General features: G+C 31.3%; 1 protein-coding gene across 3 annotated transcripts in view; it reads left to right on the top strand.

Annotated features, from left to right (window-relative positions):
- sdt (MAGUK p55 family member stardust) overlaps positions 1-22,668 on the top strand; it is a 258,609-nt gene that overhangs the window by 5,013 nt on the left and 230,928 nt on the right. For all 3 annotated transcript variants that reach the window (XM_089642614.1, XM_089642618.1, XM_089642615.1), the window contains exons 2-3: positions 6,208-6,317; positions 14,161-14,218. In XM_089642614.1, coding sequence (XP_089498740.1) covers positions 6,208-6,317; positions 14,161-14,218 — 168 coding nt within the window. The remainder of the gene's footprint in view (positions 1-6,207; positions 6,318-14,160; positions 14,219-22,668) is intronic.

Raw genomic sequence — 22,668 nt, forward strand, 5'->3', positions numbered from 1 at the left:
CAGACACACAAAATGTTCTTTCAATGCGTTTCTGGATACCATGCGATGCCATATGGAGAAAAATGAATATTGCTTATTTATTAAGAATCTCTTCAAATTATTGTTAATCCGGTTAAAAACGAGATTTCAGGCCTTTAACGAATGAATTAACAGGTTTCCTGATAATATATTATCACGATGTCGGAACACGTTTTTCATTTTTCTCTGTGCACCCTAGCCTGTCTATTCCACAGAAGATAAAATTAATTTTTGATTAATTTGAAGGTTAACAAAGGATTTCTTATACGACACAAATTTTAATCCGTTGAAGATTTAATTTCAATTACGATTTACTTTAACCTGACATCAATGCAATTGATTAATTCGTGATGGACTGATTATTGCTGACGGTACCTGATAAATTATGGTAGTAATTATTGCTAACTCGTTAATTGGTTACGCAGAATCGTTATCATTTTTGTAATACACTTAAAAATCAGCTTTAATTGGTTAACTATCAAATTCGACTGTGAAAAAATTAAAGTAAAAATAAGCATATAACATTATACATTATTATATTATATTAAATATCACTGTGGTTGTATAGGATTGTTTTTAAATCAAGTATCTAGGTACTTTCAGTATATCACCAGTACAAGCCAACGAGGCGTGTATTTTCGCAAATTTCTAATAAAATAAAGATGTTAAATAATTTAGTTTTCACCACCGAGCAGATAAATCGTAGAAGTGTAACTTATACCGATTTGAAAGTAAACTGATTTTGCAAATTACATTTTGACTCCCAGGCCGCAATCAGGCCAATGAAATTGTTTACATGCTAAAGGATTATTTCGATATACACATAAAAAAATTGGTATAATAAGTTTACATATTTTTTAAACATTATTTGATAAAGAGGGTGTTTTACAAATTACAAATTGAGATTAATAAGAATTGAAAAAAAATACAAAAGATTGTTGAATACTTTTATTGCCTGGTATTTGTGGTGTCTTCGTCCAAAGCTTGTGTTTACCGTCGGAGTTTTTTAAAATGTTTTTTTGTACGCTTGTCTAACTGTTCTTATTAATGATATTTTATGTTTGTTATTTATTTTTTTGGTCAAAAAGGTTCAGTAGTATTTATAACTAGCGTATATGTAGTAGGTCATACAAAATAAATATTTGGCCCCTGTCAGTCCAAATTCAGTGTTTTTTTTAAGTATTACCTCTAATATGCTTTTTATTACCATATAATTGGATCATTCTGAATTTGAACATTATGACCATTTTCATATTAGCAAATGTTTGATAAATTAAAAAAAAAAACTGAGCTAACTTCGGGAACACGGATACGCCCACTAACCACCTTTATCGACTTTTCTCTTCAGGTGTTTTAACATATTTGCATTGCTTTATTTCACGAAAAGAGAAGCGTTTTTGTTTTAAGCAACTCTCTTGAAAATATTTTGACAGTCGAATAACAAAAAACATGGGGGTCCTTAGTACTTCTTCTGGCTGGCTACAAATCTATCCCCGTAGAATGAAGAACACAAGAAATGCCATGTGGGCGTGTTTTGTGATCCAAAAGTATGACTATATATAAATTTCATGTGCAGAACTGTGTTTTTCATCATAATTATGAATTTCAAATTGAATACACGAGCGCGTGCTAAATGGACAAGAACCAAAAGGTACTAAGTCAGTGGCAACATTTGTTTCCATTCAAGTCTATGGAAGGGATTTCTATTGTTATTCTTTATTATATGGTTATCCCTATAATAAAGAAGAACTCTATTTGAACACAAATTATTGTACGTGAAGCTTTATCTGAACTGAAAAAAAGAGACATGATTTGAAATTTTCACGGCCAAAAAGTACAACATATCGTGTCGATTAAGTTTTGAGTTATTATGCAGTGTTGCTTTACTTCCTTATTTAGTAAATATTTCGGACAGCGTTACGGTGCCCATCATCAGGGCAGTGTGATGTGATAACGGACACTGTAACGCGGCTCAAGGCATAATAACCCTAAATTTAATCAGGATTGTGAAAAAAGTCATGTCAATATTAAATTGTTTGTGCCTGTATGTGAACCGAACGTGTAGAGTGAAGAATGTGTAATCCATTGTATAAAAATGAGAGGATTTAACATTCATAAATACGTACTTGAATGTACATATATGTTTTGTACCTACATCTACTTACATTATGATATATCATTTTTTACAGCGGAAAAGCTTATTCTGCACATTTCACTTCGCGTCCATAAATTTTTAAATGTAATTTCTGGCTCATGTGAACGCAGATTTAGAGGAAAAGTGATGCCGTAGGCTTTTTAAAATTAATTTAATGAAAATTTTCAGTGGCACCCTTTTGGCTGGCATCAGCAAAAACTGAATCACAGTACTAACATAAAAAGACTGGTTATTTACACTGAAAAGAAATGTTCATACTGATTTCATCTTATCAATAATATGGATACTTTTTTATTTAACTAAAAAAAACATTGCCTTTTTAAATTATTATTTTTTATTCCTTAAAGGTGGTTAAACGGCACCACATTGATTCATCATTGATAAGATGAAATTTTTTTTTTATAGAAAAGCGTGCTTAAACGGTACCACATTGATAAGGTGAAACTGCACTTTTACCACATTTTTGATAAATGTGGACTTTTTTATTTAAAATTTTTCATTTATTTATTTAATGTTACATAATTGCAATGAAGTCCCTTGGAACTGCAGTTTACCAGCGAGTTCTTAGATACATATTGCATTATTAAATAAACAAAATTAAAAAAAAATAATATGGAATTAGAAGAAACGGTAAAAGTACAAATTAAATTTTAAATCAGAGAGAAATTAACTCCACACCGGAGGCCCTGAGAAAATAATTTCCCTCAGTGACTATGTCATCTCTGGGGATGATAATATGTACCCATGGTAAGAGTTCAAAGATGGTTTGAAAGGGAGATATGTAAATACGAATGTTAGAGGGAGCGCGCTAATATTAAAAAATGATAATAATTAACCGAAAATATTTAATAAAAAACGACTCTTTTGAAATAGAGCTTAAATATCTCGACAAATGCTTTAGTTGCATTTGAAGATAAACTGTGCATTTTTTCTTGCCTAGAACATATTAAATAACCGAACCAAACGTGTTTTTAATAATTTTCATAGCTTACTTATTGAGGAAATTTCATATAATTAACGTTAAGGCATAACAAATTTTGATATTATCTTAAAAAATAACTTTTTTTGAACTTAAAAACTTAAAGAGTTAACGAGAAACTTGTTATAAATCAGTAGAAATTGGAAAATAAAAAGGTATAGCGATTGCAAATATCAAGTACGTCTCTATGTGCTATTTTATTTATTTGTTATAAATAGGCCATTAAAGAATTCAATTTAACCAATAGTTACCAATCTTTGTTTTAATCCTTTATTATTTATTATATGTATCTCTTATTTTAATACTATTATTATATCAATAAGTATGGTAAACAAACACAAACTAACTTTAATCTATTATTTTATCTTCATCTTCTTTTTCTATCTTTAGTTGTACAAAATATGTAAGCTAATTTATCCAAATTTTGCCTGTCCCAAAACATATTCCAAATGTATAAATATCCTGTACTAAATAAAATTTTCATGATTTCAGAGGCAACTTTGTCATTTTTTTGCGAGTTAAATTATAATTATTTAAAAAAACCTACTGTTAATATAAACACAAATAAAACAAAAAAGGGAAAAAAAGTTTTTTTGACTACAAATTTTAATTTATATATGACAAATGTGTGTTCCAACGTACATCGGTCGTTAGTAATTTTAATTTATGCCCATCAAAATGCTTTTTTTTTTAGCACATTTGAACTTTAAAAAATTTAACATTTCATCATGTTTGAGTAAATAGAGATATTAAAAAAAAAACTATTAACTCATAAATCACGAAAAATTGAATTCTTTAAAGGCCTACATTTTATAATTTAAAACACAAATAGAAAAGAAGCACATATCCACACTAGATATTTGTTCTACCTTTTGATTTGTAAAATTATAATTCAGTTTGGTTCGGAAATTTGACCTCAAATCCAAATTGAAGTTTTGTATGAAAAAGGCCACGCAACCGTATCTCTTATGGTACGTATACATTTGCTAACCGAAACGCGAAGCGAGCCACGATTTACGGGAAAGGAACGAATCAACTGTAAGGGGCGTTTCGCACTATTTGCGGTTGCTTAGTTACTTTCTCATGTGCTGAGGTTTAGATCGGCTCGCGTATTAGTCATTAGGCGGACTACATAAAATTTATAGTCTAGTTCAATGATACTCAACCATTTTCTTCTGCGGGCCACATTCATATGTTTGCAAAGCTACGCGGGCCGCAACACTATACTGGTATGGTATGACAAAAAATATCATGAAACCCACCACCCCCGTTTTTTTGGAAAACCATTTAAGTAACTATCAGTGTTGCCAACGGATCTTGGCCTAATGTCGCCGTTTTTCAAACATTAAGTAGCCTAATGTAGCTGAATTTGAGTTGCAGTAATTCTAATGAACTCACATAAATTCTGCCCACATATTCCCCACAAATATTCTACGTGAGAAAAATTCCGCACAGCGAAAAACATCATATGTAATTCCCCACAATAATTTTTCGAAATCCATAGGGGGGGGAGGGGGTTTTAGCTACGGAATTCCGAAATTTCTTTCGAAAAATTCCTCACATTTTTCCGGTCGCAAAATATATTACGTCAAATACCGGTGTATTTTTGTTAAGGTGAAGGTTTTTATTATGTTTTGATTTTTTTTTAAATAATTTTTTGTGATTTGGCTGATTTAAATAACTTGTCTCTGAATAGGCGACTTGTCGCCTTTTAGACTTTTTCGTCGTCGATTCTCGTGAGTAGCCTAAATGGCGATAAATCGCCTTCGTTGGCAACACTGGTATATTTAACAATATTTATGTTTGTACTATTTAACTTTGGAGCTGTCAAAAATTTATGTGTTGCCACGAGCAAAATTATTTGCGCGCATATTTGTCTGTCAAATCTTTGTTGTTTGGAGATAGATCTAGCGTGTGCAGTAGCAACACTCTTATACCAGATCTGATGTTGACACGACAACGACTATCCTATTCGGGTTTCAATGTCTCTACGTCAAAGTCGCAATTAATCTCAAATTAACGTGATATAGAAATCCAGATTTTGTAAATCATGTTCCTGATATTAAATGTATTGAGGGCCGCATAAAATAGCTTGGCGGGCCGCAGGTTGAGTATGACTGGTCTAGTTGGTGAAAATTTATGTCCTTTTCGGGTTATTTTTTAGTTCGCCTTTCAGACATATTTTAATATACTTTGTATATTGTTCACATCTTCACGCAAAATTAATGTTTCGTTAGTTAGCCCTGTGGTGGAGTGGTAGATATTATCCGTATCGCCCTGGTGGAGTTCACCATTAAAATTCTAAATGTTGCTTGCTATGACAAAAACTACGTTTAGTGACCGCCACTGACCGAATATGAATAGCAAAAGTTCTTTTTTACCGAATTTTCTCTTCCACATCGCATCTCCTTTTAATTCCTACTTCCTTAAGCCTCCCAACACACCACAACCGGGGATGAAATAGTACCACTGAGACAATTGTGTTGTTCGGTTATCAAAAACAATGAAGAGATATTACATTTAATACATTTTTGGTACAGTGATACCATTAGTGGTTCTGTGAACATTGGACTTTACGTCCAAAAAGTGTTTCAAATTTTCTCTTATTTAATAAATCAATACCAAAATTTCCTTTGAAATCATAACAGTAAGTAGGTACTTGAATACCTACTTACATAAATTATAAACCATATACTTTATGAAACATTTATTTGTTTCGAATTAGGAATTATACAATTTGTCCAAATAAACTTAACTATTTAAATGACAATATGTTTTCAAACCTTCTTTGGACAGGTAGGCACTATAGTATTGAAAAAAAACGAATAAAAAAGTACAAATAAACAAGAATATTTGAAATTTAAAAAATAATATTTACTGAATCATTAAAAAATACCACACATTTGAAGCGGAAATGAAACGTACAAACAAATTTAGAGACAGAGGAATTACAAAGTGGTAGAGTTAAAACAATAAAATTATTAGAATTTTCTGACCATCGGTGCTTTCGCTGAGCCACTGTTCACAATCAGTAATGACTATGTTTGTTTTCCAGGGTCCCCGGCGGAGAAGGATAACCTGGAGGTGGCGGACGAGATCCTGGATGTCAACGAGTGTAAGCTGGAGGACATGTCCAGAGCCGATGTCCTCCGGCACATTCATGAGGTAACCTTCTTCATACATTCTTATTCTCCTGCCGCTGAGACCTCCGAGCGCCCCGGAGACGATCAATGTCAAGTGCGATTGACGGAACTTCAATCGACCCGTCAATATTTTCGCCCCAGTTGCTGTTATCAAGTTTAATTTATGGAACTCCATTTTAATTTAAAGTTTTTCTTTTATGTCCATATTCAATAATATTATTATTAAATTTACCAATGAAAAAAATAGTTTATTTACTAGTTCTGCTGTGTAATCATTGTTACGCGTGACAGCTTTTTCGTCTTCTGAAGGCATTTATAATGTTTATAATAATAAACGTGACAGTTTGATAATGCCTTCAGAATCCAAATAGCTGTCACACGTAATAATTACTACATATCAGAACTAATATATAAAAGAAAATCTTATTTGTTAAACTACCTGCAGTGTTCGAGTAAAATGATAAATTTTTGATTTTACTTTCCATAAATCAATCGCGATATAATGCAATTACATATAAGTAAATCAAAATCTTATTCCGCGATAAAACTGAACAAATGAACAAACGATTTGTCAATCGCACAGCGAAACCTTCCATAGTTCGGCTGCGTCAATGGCGCTTGTCTATCCGCTCAATCAAAACACCCATCGTTCTTACGTCAATCGCTTCAATTGGCTCTGTTTAACGATCAATTAGCAATTAAATAAATTAACTACTGACAATTGTTCATTTCCGGGGCGCTTTTTATACATCGTTTATGTGCTTATTGTAGCCTATAAATACTGTTACTGTTACATAAATAATACTAACCTTACCGTTGTAACTTGCGACATATCTTTCTGTTAGATTTGTCGTTTATAAATAAAGGAGATTTTATTTATTTGTTTATTACACGGTCTAGTGGGATTTCTTAAAAAAATTACTAGCTCTTTGTATCAAAGTAAACATTAAAAATTAATACTAAAAAGAAAAATGTAAAGATAATGACAAAAACGTTGCAAAAAAAACTCAGAACAAAATACATGGTTAAAAATGTGAACAGGAACTAAGAATCCTCATGCATATAATTGAATTTAAAAGATTCAACAAAACAAAATAGCACAAGCGAAGAAGTTATATGGGTACATAGGTCTATTTGTGTCTAGAAGAATAAAAGTGAAAGAATACAACATTTATACTGATTAGTTTTAAGATGAAATATATCACACAGATCAGAATATTTCTTTCTGAGACTGTGAAGTCTCGGAATCGGAGAATTTTGGTAAGCTAGTGTCCTGGTGTTATTGAAGTAAAAAGGTAAGAAATGTCGGCATGATTTTTTTAGATATATATGTTACAACGCAGCTCTCATCGATAAGTCAACACGGTCATGCTTATTAATTTTATTCATGTTGATTTTGAATCTTCAGTATTGCTATGATTTATTCAAATTTACAATTGGCTTATTAACTTTCGATACACCGCTATGATTTGGTGATATTGAACTATTGACTGCCAGCAACTTGGACCTTTTCAATGCTCAATGAACTTGAGTGTTTATCAACATTGGATTAAACGTCAAGGTCATGTCAAACACAGTCAAGGTCATGTCTGGTCATGTCTGGTCGTGTACTATATACTTTCTAGGACCTGAGCAGAGAAACTTTCATCGACCTGGGTTTACCAAAAATTTATCCTCACAATACCAAACAGTAATACACGTTCACAATCAGTTATAAATACATGTAAGGAATTTTTATTAATATTTCAAAAATAAAACGAAATATACATGCAACTTTTACATATAATAAACAAAGAAAAAATTAAAGACGACGGAAGACTTATTATTTATTTATTAATTTATTTTAAATTTTTAAAAATTACTGATTTATTATATCTTACATGACTTTAACCTTTTTTCTTGTTTAATGTAGTTCTTACCATCTATTTTGAATATACTAATTGTTATAGATTTTATAGTTTTCGGCAGCGCATTATAATATTTCATCCCTTTGTATAAACTCTTTTGTCTATTGGCTTTCTGCTTTATTGGCGGTCAAATAATATCCAATTTAAAACTACGGAAATCGGTATCAAATAGAATTCGTCCTATTTCAGATCAAACCCATGTGAAAAGATGACCCAATTACAAACTTAACGAAAAAGAGCGTATCAACTCAATTTAAAATGTTCACGCTATAAAGCTTTGCGTTTGCTTTTATCGGTGCAATGGCTTGAAGATTTGAATGTTTGAATATTTCTTCACAAGCTAAGCTAAGAAAACTGCAAGAAATGTTCAAACGAGGGTGGTTGAACATTTGAGGTGCCTACATAGTGTAGGAAGAATTCGCAACACACCTAATACGAGATAAAGATCACTCTTTTAATAAATCCTCGGGTATAGATGTGCTGCACAGAAAAGGGATAGGTTTACGTTAAAAGTTCTGGAAATAAAAAAATACATAAAAATAAAAAATAAAAACAAATTTACTCAAAAAACAATCAGACTTGTCAAATAGCCCCATTTTAACACTTCGGGCCTCTTAAGGACATTACTATCCACAAACATCCAATTTATTAAGGACAGATCTGACCGGGGCGTCCATACGTTATAAAAGTATTTATATATTTTTTTCTATAATTCGTAGATATGTGATATGTTCGTCATTGGATAGGTAAATAATTCTTCTTCACAGTTTGTATCAAATGGATAAAATTTAAAAAAAATGTCAAAGTGCATGATTACGAATTGGGGGAATTTTTTCTTTGATTAACAATATTTTTTTATTGTATAAACAGCATTAAAAGTGAAGGGTCTCTTTTATTACTAATTACATAAACAAAAGGAATATTTTTTTTATGAATATCGAATTCTTTCAAAATTATGGAAGGCCGTGTAATTTTTTTTTGTTTTATGTTTCATATTAAAAATTTAATGTTTAGAAAGATCAATGTTCTTTTCTAATACAAATATTTCAAACATAATTTAATCTCGTTTATAAAATAATATTTCTTTTAAGGGACTACTTAAAAATTCGGGAGCATTCCGAAATTCCAAGAAAATTCACCATGTCGTTGGGACTTTTTGGTAAAAATATTTTAAAACCTGAAGGGTTAAACATATTCTCCTCCCTCCACCTACTTTCACCCCCACCTACCCTCGCCCAATCATCAATTTTGATGTTGATCTCTCCCTCTTCTATCTTACCTATAAATACACTGTAACTCTGTTACTGATTCAATATGTTTTTATATAACCCTGATGAAGGTTCAGGGTGAACCGAAACCGGTTGGTCTCATATATTGAAAATATATACGATGACGTGGTATTAAAAACAAAATTATTGTATTATAATTATGTATATCCACAGTGTTTGCAACATGTGAAAAAAATAGAATACTTAAAGTTGCTGACAGACTCTTGCTATACCCAATGGCGCCCAATTATTTGCAATATTATTAGCTGTTGTGTTATACCGGTTGCATAAATCTAGGCGTTGCATCGACAATGTGTCTTGGGAAAGAATATGTATGTAGAATTAATTACATATTGTAGAAATCATTTTTTTTCGGGAATTTTCCTACTAATTATTTATTTTAACAATGGAGAATATAATCTTATGGGAGAATGACTACAGTTTTAAACCACATTTCTTCTGAAATAAATAATAAAAAAGTGAATTCAAGATAATAATAAATACTTTTTTCACTTATGTATTTAATGTAAATTAATAATTGTAAATATTGTGAAATGTAATTGGATTCACTGTTTTTTCACAGTAAATAAATTTCAACTTATTTCAGAACCAAGTATACTGTAAATTAAAATTACATAAAATCGTACACAAATTAGCACAGACAAAACTATAACAATAATTGGTGGGAGAAGGTAATTAATTATTCATGAACGTAAACATAATTATGTAATACAATTAAAATAATTATTATTTTTATATAAGTAACAAAAACAGTGAGCAAGTGAATGATTATAGGTATTAATGTGAAGATTAATTAAATAAACGTCTGTATAAAAATATTAGGATTTAAATAATATTTGGTAAATTATACATTTTTAAGAAGAATTGTTGATTTTATTAATTGATTAAAGAGATTGACGTTTACCGCCCCTGAGGTGATACCTCACAAAAGCGGCGCTATACAAATTGTCCAATAAATAAATTAATTAAATACTACACAGACCACAGGGATGCCCGAAGAAGACATGGCACCATCAAGTGAATCAGATACTCAAGAGTCAGAATACTAGAGAAATATGTATGAGACGATGTTTTAATGTGAATGAGGGAAGACGTGTGTGCTAAAACCGAGTTGTTTACCGGTCTGTCCTCTCTGCCTACCCTTGCGGGGAAATGGCGTGAGGGTTTATTAGTTAGTTAGTTAGTTACACATTCATTTTACAATTGGTACTTAGTTCAACAGTATGTTATGGATTTTGATAGTAAATTAATCGGTATGTTAGAGGACCGATGGCTGAGAAGGATATTCTAAGTTTGACTAGGAAAAAAAGTCGGTATTTTAAGAAATGTATTTAGACATTAATCATGTTATTATCTACGTTCTGCGGTGTACCTCAAGGCAGTGTACTAGGCTTACTTCTATTTCTTAGGTACCTCAACACACGTTGAAGATGAAACATGGCAATCAGTTATTAACAAAACAAATTATTGTCTAATAAAAGTAAATCATTGGCTAGATACGAACCTCCTCACTTTTTAAATAGAAAAAACATAATATCTGAGATTTTCCATACGCAAACATAATGTACCCAATAACTGCCCTAAACCAATAATTCACTTGTGTTAATCATTTTTTCACTAAATATACACACTCCCGAAACCACACCTAATATTCTTGGCATGTGTTATCCTTAAATGATCAAAGAAAGTGAAATATTTGGGAATTATTTTATAGACGATCAAGAATGCTGGGAGGCCCATCGGTGACGCCGTAAACTCTGCCACATCGACGCCGGAAAGGCAAAAGGGCGTTAGCGACAATTTAACAAAAAAATATTTTACTATGCGCTGCCTTAGTTCTTGTATGTTCAATAGACCATTTAGCAAATTTTACAGGAGACGTTTTTTTTGTTTTTACAGGCAAATTCTAAAATATTCTCAATATTGGTCATTTCGTTTAATACATATGTGTAACAGGAAATTATTAAAGATCATTTTTCGAAGATTGAAGCTATAATAAGCCCATATTATGACTTTAAAAGTGGACGTTGAACATGGCTTGAAAATGATGAATGATTATTTTGGATATTGAACATATCGTCTGGAAATTGAACAATTTCAGCTCCCATAAGTTTGAGGTATTTTTTGTTCAATTAGCCAATTAGTGGTAAATTGTATATACAGGGTGATTTACAGATTTCAAATACTTTACTTTTATCTTAGTTAGTAGTTGACTTAAAGTATTACTTTAAAATATACAAACAGAGTCCTTGAGTTGATTTTTCACAAAAACTGCTCTATATAAATCATCCAATATTTTGGATGTTTGAAAACAATGCACAAGTACAAAGGTACCTACCGCTAATATACTACTATCGGTTGTCGGTGCTTGCGTGATGTGAAATATTCTTACATCGTACGTATTACGGCATCCGTGGTCTAGGGGTACTCTTGACTAGAAATCCGGAGGTCGCGGATTCAAATCCCGGCGTGCGCAAGTAAATTTTATTTGATTAATTTATGTTATTTCACAAATTATTCATTTAAAATAAAATATAGTCTATTTGCGGCATGTTCCAGAGAGGAAGATATGGTGTAAAGTCCACCAAAAGAATTGAAATGGCTTTAGCCGTGTTTGGTTATTAGATCTGAATAGATACTCACATACCATGTCTCTTCTCCTTCATCCTCCTTCCTCTCTTTCTCATCTCCATCTCCTTCCCCTTCACACTACCTTCAGCCTCACAATATACTAATATACCCCAATCGGGGATTCCATAGTCTCACTGGCTCCAGATGGTTGGGAGCAGTTGAGACTGTGTGCGGTATTCCATAAAAAAAAATCCCGAGTGATGCGTAAAATTATTGAAGTTGAATTTTTAGTTGAAAATTTGTTTTTCTTTTATTGTTTCGTTACCTACATTTCATCAATGTAATTTTTAAAGTTTACTTTCTTTATGAAGATTTTTTTTTCTTTCGGAAGGTCTTATTTGCCGTGAGCTTATTATTTATGTTGATTATCGTGAGTAAAATATAATTTTTTTAAATACTTTAATTCTTAAAATCCTAAAATTATAATATCCCGCGATTTGGGTTATGGGTGTGCGCTATTTAACATTACATTTATTGTTGTTAGTCGTTTGCCTAGTTGGTTTTATTGTAGTTCCTACATAAGAATATGTTTATTGTTTTTTATGTGACTAAAAAAAACAAAAAATCAGAAACTTTTAATTGAATGAATTCAAAATTGAAATATTTGGACTTCGTTTTCATCAGCGATCTCAGCAGTGATAACGGACTAAAAATGTGTCGTAGATGTCTTTCAATCAGACTATGAGGACCGTCGACTTTTTGCACATTTCCATTTCCTGGCTCTTTTGTTGTATTTCTTGAATAAAAATAAGTTGTAATGCACTAATATAATTTATTAATACTCATTTTAGGTAAAAGTCCTAAGTTTTTAAATAAATAATTGAATAAATAAATAATAAATGAAGCATCCTGTATATTTGCCCAGCAAATTCAAGAAGTACAAGTAAAATTTGGTGAAAAAGCCTATAAATGACATAATTTTAAGACTTACCTTTCTATTTGAGCTACTGTTCTAAGGTTTATTGATTCTGTAGTCGGTGAAGTCATTTTTTAGTTCAATAACAGTATATATTCGCAATTAAACGTATTTTTAGTGGAACAATTTCGTTGTTAGAAAACAACTAAAAATCAACATGGCCGCACATTTTAACTAGCCGGCTCCTGATTGGTTGACAGTGGAGATTGAACATTCAAGACCTCAACCTTCTGCGGGATGTTGAACAAATATATATGAACTTTAAAAAAAATATTATATTCATAACTTTGAGATTATATTAAATAAGAACTGAAACATTGTTCCGTGAGTGGATATTCGCACTCGAAAAATACTTAAAATGTCACTTAAAAACCAAAAAATATGTTTTTTTTGAGCTTCATTAATGCGCAATAGGCTAATGAACATATTGGCATTCATAACTCAGTTTTGCAAAAAAAGGTCTATTGATCATACAAGAACTAGGACAGCGTATGTAGTTTTCACACGACAAAAATTCTAATCAAAACTGTATTATGAACTCATTTTTACTAAATTGTCGCTTACGCCCTTTTGCCTTTCCAGTGTTAATATATTTTCCGCTCTTTTGGGTCCATCTTCGACTTACAGACTCTTAGGACCGGTTGTTTTACAGTAGTTGAACAATTCAATAAATTTCAACGTTAATTTTCAAGTTCTATTATTATGTCACTATAAGCTAGTTGCTTCACAGAACTGAAATTATAACGGAACTTGAATAGAACTTTCATAAAACTTAGCTTTGTTCAAATTCTGTAAACAAAACATGTTCTAAGAAGCATATATTTTGCCCTTTTTCAATCCATTGCAACATATGGTATTATGGTACTGGGTGGTTGAGCTGAATCAATACAATTAGTTGAATCAATATTTTTAATTATTACAGTTCAAAAACTAATTTAACCACCTCTCAAACGAAGTCTTTGCTAAAATCTAATTTGGTGGTATATAGGGTGTTTGAGACTATTACGATTCTGAAATATTTGACTGGGTCACGTTGATTTGGTTTGTTTTCAAAGTTTTAATGGTTCGTTAACTATTGTTTAATGTATTTGCTAGATATTAATGGTTTTGTTCTGATTGCAGTGCATCCAGTCGTGCATGATCAAGTTGAGGGTCAAGAGAAGAAGCGACATGCGACTAGGTAAGCTGATTATTAATGACCGTAATTGGTCAATGTTTATAGTGTGCATGGAATATAAGTAGGTAGGTAGATTTTTGTAATTTATTTGCATGTGCCATTCCCCCCTTTAGATTTTATGATTTAGGACATTTTATAAATATATATGTGAATACCACGTACAAGAGTTCCAACCGCTCCCAGCCGTCTGGAGCCAGTGAGGCTGTGGCATCCCCAGTTGTGAGGCTGGAAGTAGTGGGGAGGGAAAGAAAAAGAGCAAGTTGAGGAAATATCTGGATATCCAGATCCGGTCACCAAACATGAATGGTGGTCTTACACCGGGGCGATACCGATAGCTTCTTCCACTCTGGAATGTGCCGAAAATATACTATAAAGGATGTTAAGGAACGTACTTTGCCTTACTTATCACTAAGTGATTCCTGACATTATTTGGAGTAAAAAATGTAAATCAAATTAAAACTGTACAAAAAATTCGTAAAACCACACAAAAAAAATTCTTCCACATTCTCAATTCTCCATCACTAGTCACTCACCCCGATCCTAATTGTCCAATACCTAATGATTTTTCATGTTTTAAGTAGAAAAAAAACACTAAATGACACCGGATTCAAAAATTTCATTTACATATTTACTTCAAGTTAAAGTAAGTCAAGTACATCCCTTAAAAGCAGAGTATTATTTTTAATGAATAAATTGTTATATAAGATATATAATATTACTCAAGCTACTGGATCAAGGCAAAAGTGGTGGACCTTGTAATATACATATACCTCATATATTTTTGAATAATTGTGCAATCTAGAATATCCTTCATATTTTCTTTTTAATCTTTACAAACAGGATGTTTTCCTAATACATGGAAATTTAGTTTCCTCACCCATATTTTCAAAAAAGTAGATAAACAAGAAGTGGTTAACTACAGCCAGTGTTCCTTCTATCAACAATTCCTAAAATGTTTCAAAAACTTCTTATTAAAAAATATATATTTTTAGATTAAACCAAGTCATTTCTCCTAAACAACATGGTTTTACTGCCGGAAATCTACTCTTACTAAAAATGTCTAGCAAACATCAGGTTGATTCTATTTATACTGATTTCAGTAAGGCGTTCGACAAAGTTGATCATGATTTAGTATTGTATAAACTGCATAAACTCGGTATAGAAGGATCACTTTATCAGTGGTTAAAAAGTTATTTGATGAAGAGAGTACTGTTTGTTAAAATTTATGGCATATCATCATATGAATTCATTGCTACGAGTGGCGTTCCGCAAGGGTCACATTTGAGACCGATCTTGTTTTTGTTATTTGTTAATGATGTTTTATATATTTTCAATGATGTTCATGTCCTAATGTTTGCAGATGATCTAAAATTATTCAAGGCAATAAAACATGTTAATGATTGCCATATACTGTCAAATAACTTAACTCAACATAAACAAATGTCAAATTATGAGGTTTTATCGAAAAAGGAATCATATAATTTTTGATTATTCTATTAGTGATATATCGATAGTTTCTGTCTCGCAACTTGGGTATATGATTTGATATAAAAATATTTATTTCTAAAAAGACAAGGGTCCTGGGTTCGAGTCCTAGATGTGACCGTATCCTTTTCTGATTTTTCTGTTTCAGATTTTCGTTTAGAAATCACTAATATTGTCTTCAATATTTAAATATTACAATTTGAGGTTTTACTCAATAAAGTTATTCCGAAAAATAAATATTTATTTCTGTTTTTCTCATTTATTTGAATATATTGGATAAAATATACCAATGTAATTTTAACTTGTTGTACTCCTTTATGCAAATTCTACGGTAACTACAAATTAACATGAAAAGTATTTATTGTATACAATGATATTTATTATATTTACTTAGGTAAAATATTTCTGCATTATTTTATCTGTAAAAGTCCTACGGGCGTTCAATAAATAAATATTTATTTAATAAAATAAAATACTTTTTTGTTTTAAAACCACGATATTTATTAATTTAAGAACCGACCGGTTTCGCTTTACTTAAGCATCATCAGGGTACAAATTAATACTGTATTAATTTGTACCCTGATGATGCTTAAGTAAAGCGAAACCGGTCGGTTCTTAAATTAATAAATATCGTGGTTTTAAAACAAAAAAGTATTTTATTTTATTAAATATGTCAAACCACAAAGTGATTGCTTTCTACAATAATAATAAATATTTATTTGTTGCTCACGCCGGGATTTGAACCCATGATCTCCGGAATTGAGAGTCTTACCTCTTGACTACTGAGGCCGTAACTTTCCAAGTAACTGAGTGTTCACAGAAATAAGATAACGCATCAATATTTACAATCTTTCTATTACGAATAAACTCAAGGAGGTATCAAATTAATAGTGGTCTGATAACAAAGTTATATAATGGGACTAATAATTTATTGTCCCCAATCTGCGCGTTGCGGTTTAGAACCTTTGTTCCGGATTTTTTATAATACCAATATATCAAAATAATGATTCATGAAGCCCATCATATATCTTCTTCATCATCATTTAAAAGTAATCAGGCATAGATTACCTACTGTTATCTAAAAAGGTGATGCATTTAATTAATTTGTTTGCGATTTGTCATTAGTACAAAGATAACTTTCACTATTTGAAATAATGTAATGTACAAGATTCGAATAGATGTGATCCACTACGTATGTGAGCGAAATGGGATGCAAATTATCTTTTTACGGAAGTTTACCTGTTCTTGCGAACGGTGAGTTCTGGTGTTGTGAAATATGCACCTTTCTTGGATTTTTATTTTCAGCTCTTGGTGACAATTTCATCATGAGCTACGGAAATTTGAAACATCAATTTATCTGGCAAACAAAGTTGCCATAGGTCCTTACATTTAAATTTTTTATCATTTATTTAATATTACTTCACGGGTGATGTACTGTAGTACTGTGCCTATCTCGTTATGTTACCATGTTGAGAGTAGGCGAATTTTATACAATCAAAATAAAAAAGACCTACAACATCGTACCATTTGGTTTGAAAAAAAAATGGATGATAATTTTTGATATGTCTTCGCCGGTGATCCAAGACTTGTCCGCTACCCGATGCTGTGGCTCAACATGTCTGTGCAGATAGAGAAACAATAGCGCGTATTGCTTTTACGACCAACAGATGGCGCTGTTTTTTTTAAAGTACTGTTTTACCTGTCACAGGTGACATCTATATAATATGATTATATAAAAAAAACACACGCGTATTTTAATGCAACATTGAGTCAAAATTTCGAAGCAATCGGCGAAGAATTTTTATTGATTTAATATTTTGAACAAAAGAACATTTGCATTTTTATTTAAATGGAAAAATGTTTTTTTTTGTATTTTTTAGCTTTGTTGCAAAGTATCTAATTTTTTTGGCAAAAAATGTTTTAGCGTAAGGGTGATCAAGAGCAGCTTGTTAGATTCATAATAAAACTACGAAATTTGGGCGTAGTACCTAAAAATGGTATTAATTATCTTTGTTTAAACACTTTAAGCCACTATTTAAATAAAAATTATCAACGTGCGTCAGAATCAAAGGTTCCTTCACCAGAATACAAATTATACATATATGAGATCAGTTTTATTAAAATAGTGGTTTAAACAAAGATATTTATTATTTTAATCCGATGAAAATGATGTCACAAAGTGATTTTACAAAATTATTGAAGAGGGGCATATTATTTATCGAATGTATTGTTTATATTACACTTGGAAATTGGAAACAGATACTAATAATAATATAATCATTACATTCCCATCTTAGATATGTTTCTATTAGATCTCCTCTCCTCACTCTTCTTCACTAATACTTAGGACGGGTTGTTTCACAGAATTTGAACAATTCATCAAATTTCGAAGTTGATTTTCAAGTTTCGTGAGGGTTCTACTCAATTATTTTATTGTTTCAGTTTTGTGAAACAACTTGAACTTGAAAAAAACCTTCAGAGAACTTGAAAATCAACTTTGAAATTAGATGAATTGTTCAAATTTTGTGAAACAACCCACCCTTAGTCACGCTTCCACCCCCACTTCAATAATTAATAATTGATGTTCATCCTTTATTTTGTAATGTAATGTTAGTGAATATTTTGCCCTGTCGAAACCAGTCAGCTTTGATATAAAGAAATATAACAAAGTAAAATTGTTGATTTTTTTATAATGTAATGTACAGGATGGGGCAAAAGTAATCACCACACAGTAATAATCACAACTTTTTTATGATAAACTTTGGTACTGCTTGTTATTCCGCGTTATTACGGAGTAAACTGATTTATGTCTTGTTGATTTGTATTCTATTTTTGTTTACTTCACAAATGTCAAAACCGAATTGACATTTGGCGCTATTTGTAAAAGTAATAGCGTTTTTCAATAGGGTGATTACTTTTGCTCCACCGCGTAATAATAACCACAATGTTATAGCTACATTTAAAAGAATAAAATATATTTTAGTATGCTGGGGGCATCTTTTAAGGTTCATAATACAATTAATAATTATTATTGAGGTGCGGTGCGGTGAGGAAATCCACGGTGGATTTCTTGGCATACTAGGGGGGAACGGTTGCGCGGCCCTTTTCATACAAGTTTAAATTTTAATTTGAGAGTAAAATATTTAACCCAACATAATAGCAAATATCTAGAACGGATATTTACTACTTTATTTATATGTTTTAAATTATAAATAAATAGGCCATTAAAGAATTCGATTTTTCATAATTTTAGAGGCAACTTTGGAAATTATTTGTGAGTTACGATAATTATTTTAAAAAAAGCTATATTTACTATAATGTTGAAACATAAAATAAAAATAATAAAAAATGCATATGATGGACGTTTATTATAAAATATTAATGACCGATTTACATTGGATCACAAATTTGTCGTATATAAATTTAAATCTACCCAAAAACCCTTTTTTTACAAAGTATTATTTTATTTTTTCTTATATTAATTAGCACGGTAGATAAAGGTAAAAATATATTTTTATTAGTTACAATTAAATTACAAAAAAATGCCAAAGTTGCTTCTAAATTCACGCAAAATTGAATTCTATATCATAATTTAAAATACAAATACGCAAAGTAGCACATATCTGTAATAGATATTTGATACACTTTTGGATTTAAAATAATATTGTTTTGTCGTGTATTTTGGCCTCAAATGCAAATTTAAGTTTTGTATGAAAAAGGCCGCGCAGCCGTTCCTCTTAAGCAATGAATAATTAGAAGACTAATGCAATTAAATGCATATCTATTAAGTTAATTTCCGGTAATAAAATAATGATGTAGACGTACATGATGCAATGAGCTCGCAAATAGTGAACCCAACTACACATTAGTCATTGAACAAATATGCATTCACTTATCATATGCAAGACTAATCAAATATTGTCCTGCTAAACAATGCACGTTTCCTTGTTACAGAGTTAATTACGTCGTTACCTATTATTTAATTATTTTCTGTCGTCATTGGATTTTAGTTCAATGTCGTAAACTGTTCACTGCGGAAGTTGACTAACGTGGAGATCTCGAAATAAAATAAATACGCCATCCTCGTCTGTCTTTTTGTGCGCTTAATTCTTCTAAGCTACGCAACGGATTTTGATAGAGTTTTCACTACTATTTAGATGTTTTCTTCGAAATTTAAAAATATATTTTCGGGTACTACATTTCTAACGCTGGATAAATCACATGAGATATTTCAAAATAATGTACTACGGAATCGTATATCTTAAAAAGGGTAACCGGATAAATCATCACATCTTTAAAAAGTTATATAAAGTCATGGAAAGTGATGAAACAAAAACTTTATTAACTGGGTTATGTAGGTTAAGTTAGGTTAGGTTAAAAAAAAAATTTTTTTCATCGTTTCTTATGACTTTATTTCACTTTTTAAAAGTGTGTTGAATTGTCACTGTGTTATCATGGAACCCTTAAAAAGGCCTATTTGATATGGGTTTTCCAATAAGAGGTGTTATTTTGATATTCAATCGTAAAATATCAATGGTTTAGTTGCTTATGTGGCACGTAGCGCAGTCTTGTTGAAAGTAAACGTTGTCCAGATCAATACCATCCAATTCCGGCCATAAAAAATCATTAATCATCTCTCGATAGCGCAACTGTTCATCATTCACCGCAACTGTTGCTCCAGCCTCATTTTCGAAAAAGTAAGGTCCAATGACTCCGCCGGACCATAAACCGCACCAAACAGTCACATGTTGAGGATAGAGAGGCTTTTCAACAATAACTCTTGGGTTTTCCGAGCCCCAGATGCGACAATTTTGCTTGTTGACGAAGCCACCGAGGTGGAAATGGGCCTCATCACTCAAGATGATTTGCATTTGATTCACTCAAGTGAATTTTAATAATTTCGATGCGTTGTTGAAGCGTGTATCGTTCCATTTTTATTAATGGCGTAGTTTCTACTTGTCAAATGCCAAACAATAACAGCTTCAAAAGAAACATCTACCGAAATAGCGGGCTATTCAAAATAACACCTCTTATTGGAAAACCCTGAATGTCTATCTCCAATTGGATAATCCCTAGCAACGCCGGGTAAAAGTCAGTTAGTAAAAAAATAAATAATGAAAAGACACTTTATTTGAATGGCCCTTTTCTATTCAAGTAAAAGTTTTGCAAAGATTATGATAATCGAGGAGAGCTATTATAATTCGCCATATATCCAGCCATCGAAATTGCATCTCTGCTAGCGGTTTCCATCTTCTAATTTCTATTTTGTATTAGCTAAGAACCAAATAGACCATTTACTCCTTCTCTCCAGATATAAAACAGCTGTTTTGACTGTAGTTATAGTTATTCATCGTCAACATTTTGGAAGGAAATACCACTATCAAATATCGAAATCGTTGCATTGCTTCAATGTTGATAGAATTTATAATGAAAGGGACACCTACTTTACTTTATTATTTTATTTGAATTTTGGTTATTTGATTTAATTTTGGTTATTTGATTTAATTTTATTTGAATTTTGGTTATTTGATTTAATTTTGGTTATTTGATTTAATTTAAATTGAATTTTGGTTATTTGATTTAATTTAATTTGAATTTTGGTTATTTGATTTAATTTTTATTTAACTCCGCGTTAAAAGGTGAAAAATGTCTAATCCTCATTCGAATAAGTGAAGAAATTTCTTTTTTGGAGTAATAATGGAATTGTTGAAACCACGGTTTTGATGGGATAGTCCTTGTATTGAGGCACAGGCCATTCCAAACATTGCGGATGCGGAACTATCTTTGAGGATGGAAAAAATTCCAGAGTAGTACCCTATAATTTATAAACAAGTTAAAAATAAAATGATTATATTTTAAAAAGTGTTAGAATTAAAAAAACAGTTCATGGCTATCCAATGAGAAGCTACAACGATTTTAGGATTCCTCAGACAAAATTAAGGGTAACACAAAACAATATTTATTATAAAGGTTTCAAAATGTACAAAGAACTCCCATTTAATTTTAAGGAAGTTTTGCAGTTTTCGTCTCAACGACCAAATATTATTAGTACGTAGGTAATAAAATATTTTTATAGCAGTTTGGAATAAATGTACACTAGATATAAAATGTTAAATTTTTAAACTAAATGAAATATACTTTAAAAAAAGATAGGGGAATGTGGTTTGCGGGGGTAACCATAGGGTTAGATGCTCCTTGTTTTGCCAAGGAATCTGCTATGTCTTTACCCGCGATGCCAAAATGTCCAGGGATCCAATTCAGAGTTACGGTTTTTCCAGAGGTTTGAATGAAAGCGTAAGTCGTACAAAGCGACCGTCGGAATAGGGCTGGATTTAAGTTTTTTAGAGGGAACTGAGAGAATCAGAGAGAACAACGGAATGTTCAAAATTATTTTTGATTTTATATTTGAGAGATTCAACTATCGCAATGCACTCGGCTGAAAATATTGACATTGAATGAAATATTCTGTCATTAGTATTATTGTGGTAAACGTTAAATACCACAGTTAGAAGAGTCTGTAGATTTCGAGCCATCAGTAAATAAAAGAGAGGAGTCGGGCCATTTAGACGAAATAATGTCGTTGAACATATTATTAACAGTACGGGCTGGGAGATTCGAATGACTTTTAAGGACACCTGTCTCTTCTAAAATTGTTAAGGACAGCGTAACGTGAGTATATTTTAATTTGTAAAAGGGAAGAAGATCATTTTGTATAATTTGAAGATCTTGAGAGAGACTGAATTTTTTTACAGATGACCGGAAGAGGTTTGGTTCGATCTCTGATTGTACTAGATGAGTCGTTGGACAGTGACATTCTAAGGATATCCTGATGATACTTAGAATTTTAAAATTTAACGTTTCCGTTATTTGTCCAGTTATATATTGTTATTATTTATGCCGAGGACTTCGGCTTGTATTATTTAAAAGTAACTTTTGCGTTAGATTGTCAAAGAACACATGGATAAGAA

This window comes from Hesperophylax consimilis, chromosome 18, assembly GCF_061612785.1.
Source record: "Hesperophylax consimilis isolate HC1 chromosome 18, BYU_Hcon_1.0, whole genome shotgun sequence".
Taxonomy (NCBI): domain Eukaryota; kingdom Metazoa; phylum Arthropoda; class Insecta; order Trichoptera; family Limnephilidae; genus Hesperophylax; species Hesperophylax consimilis.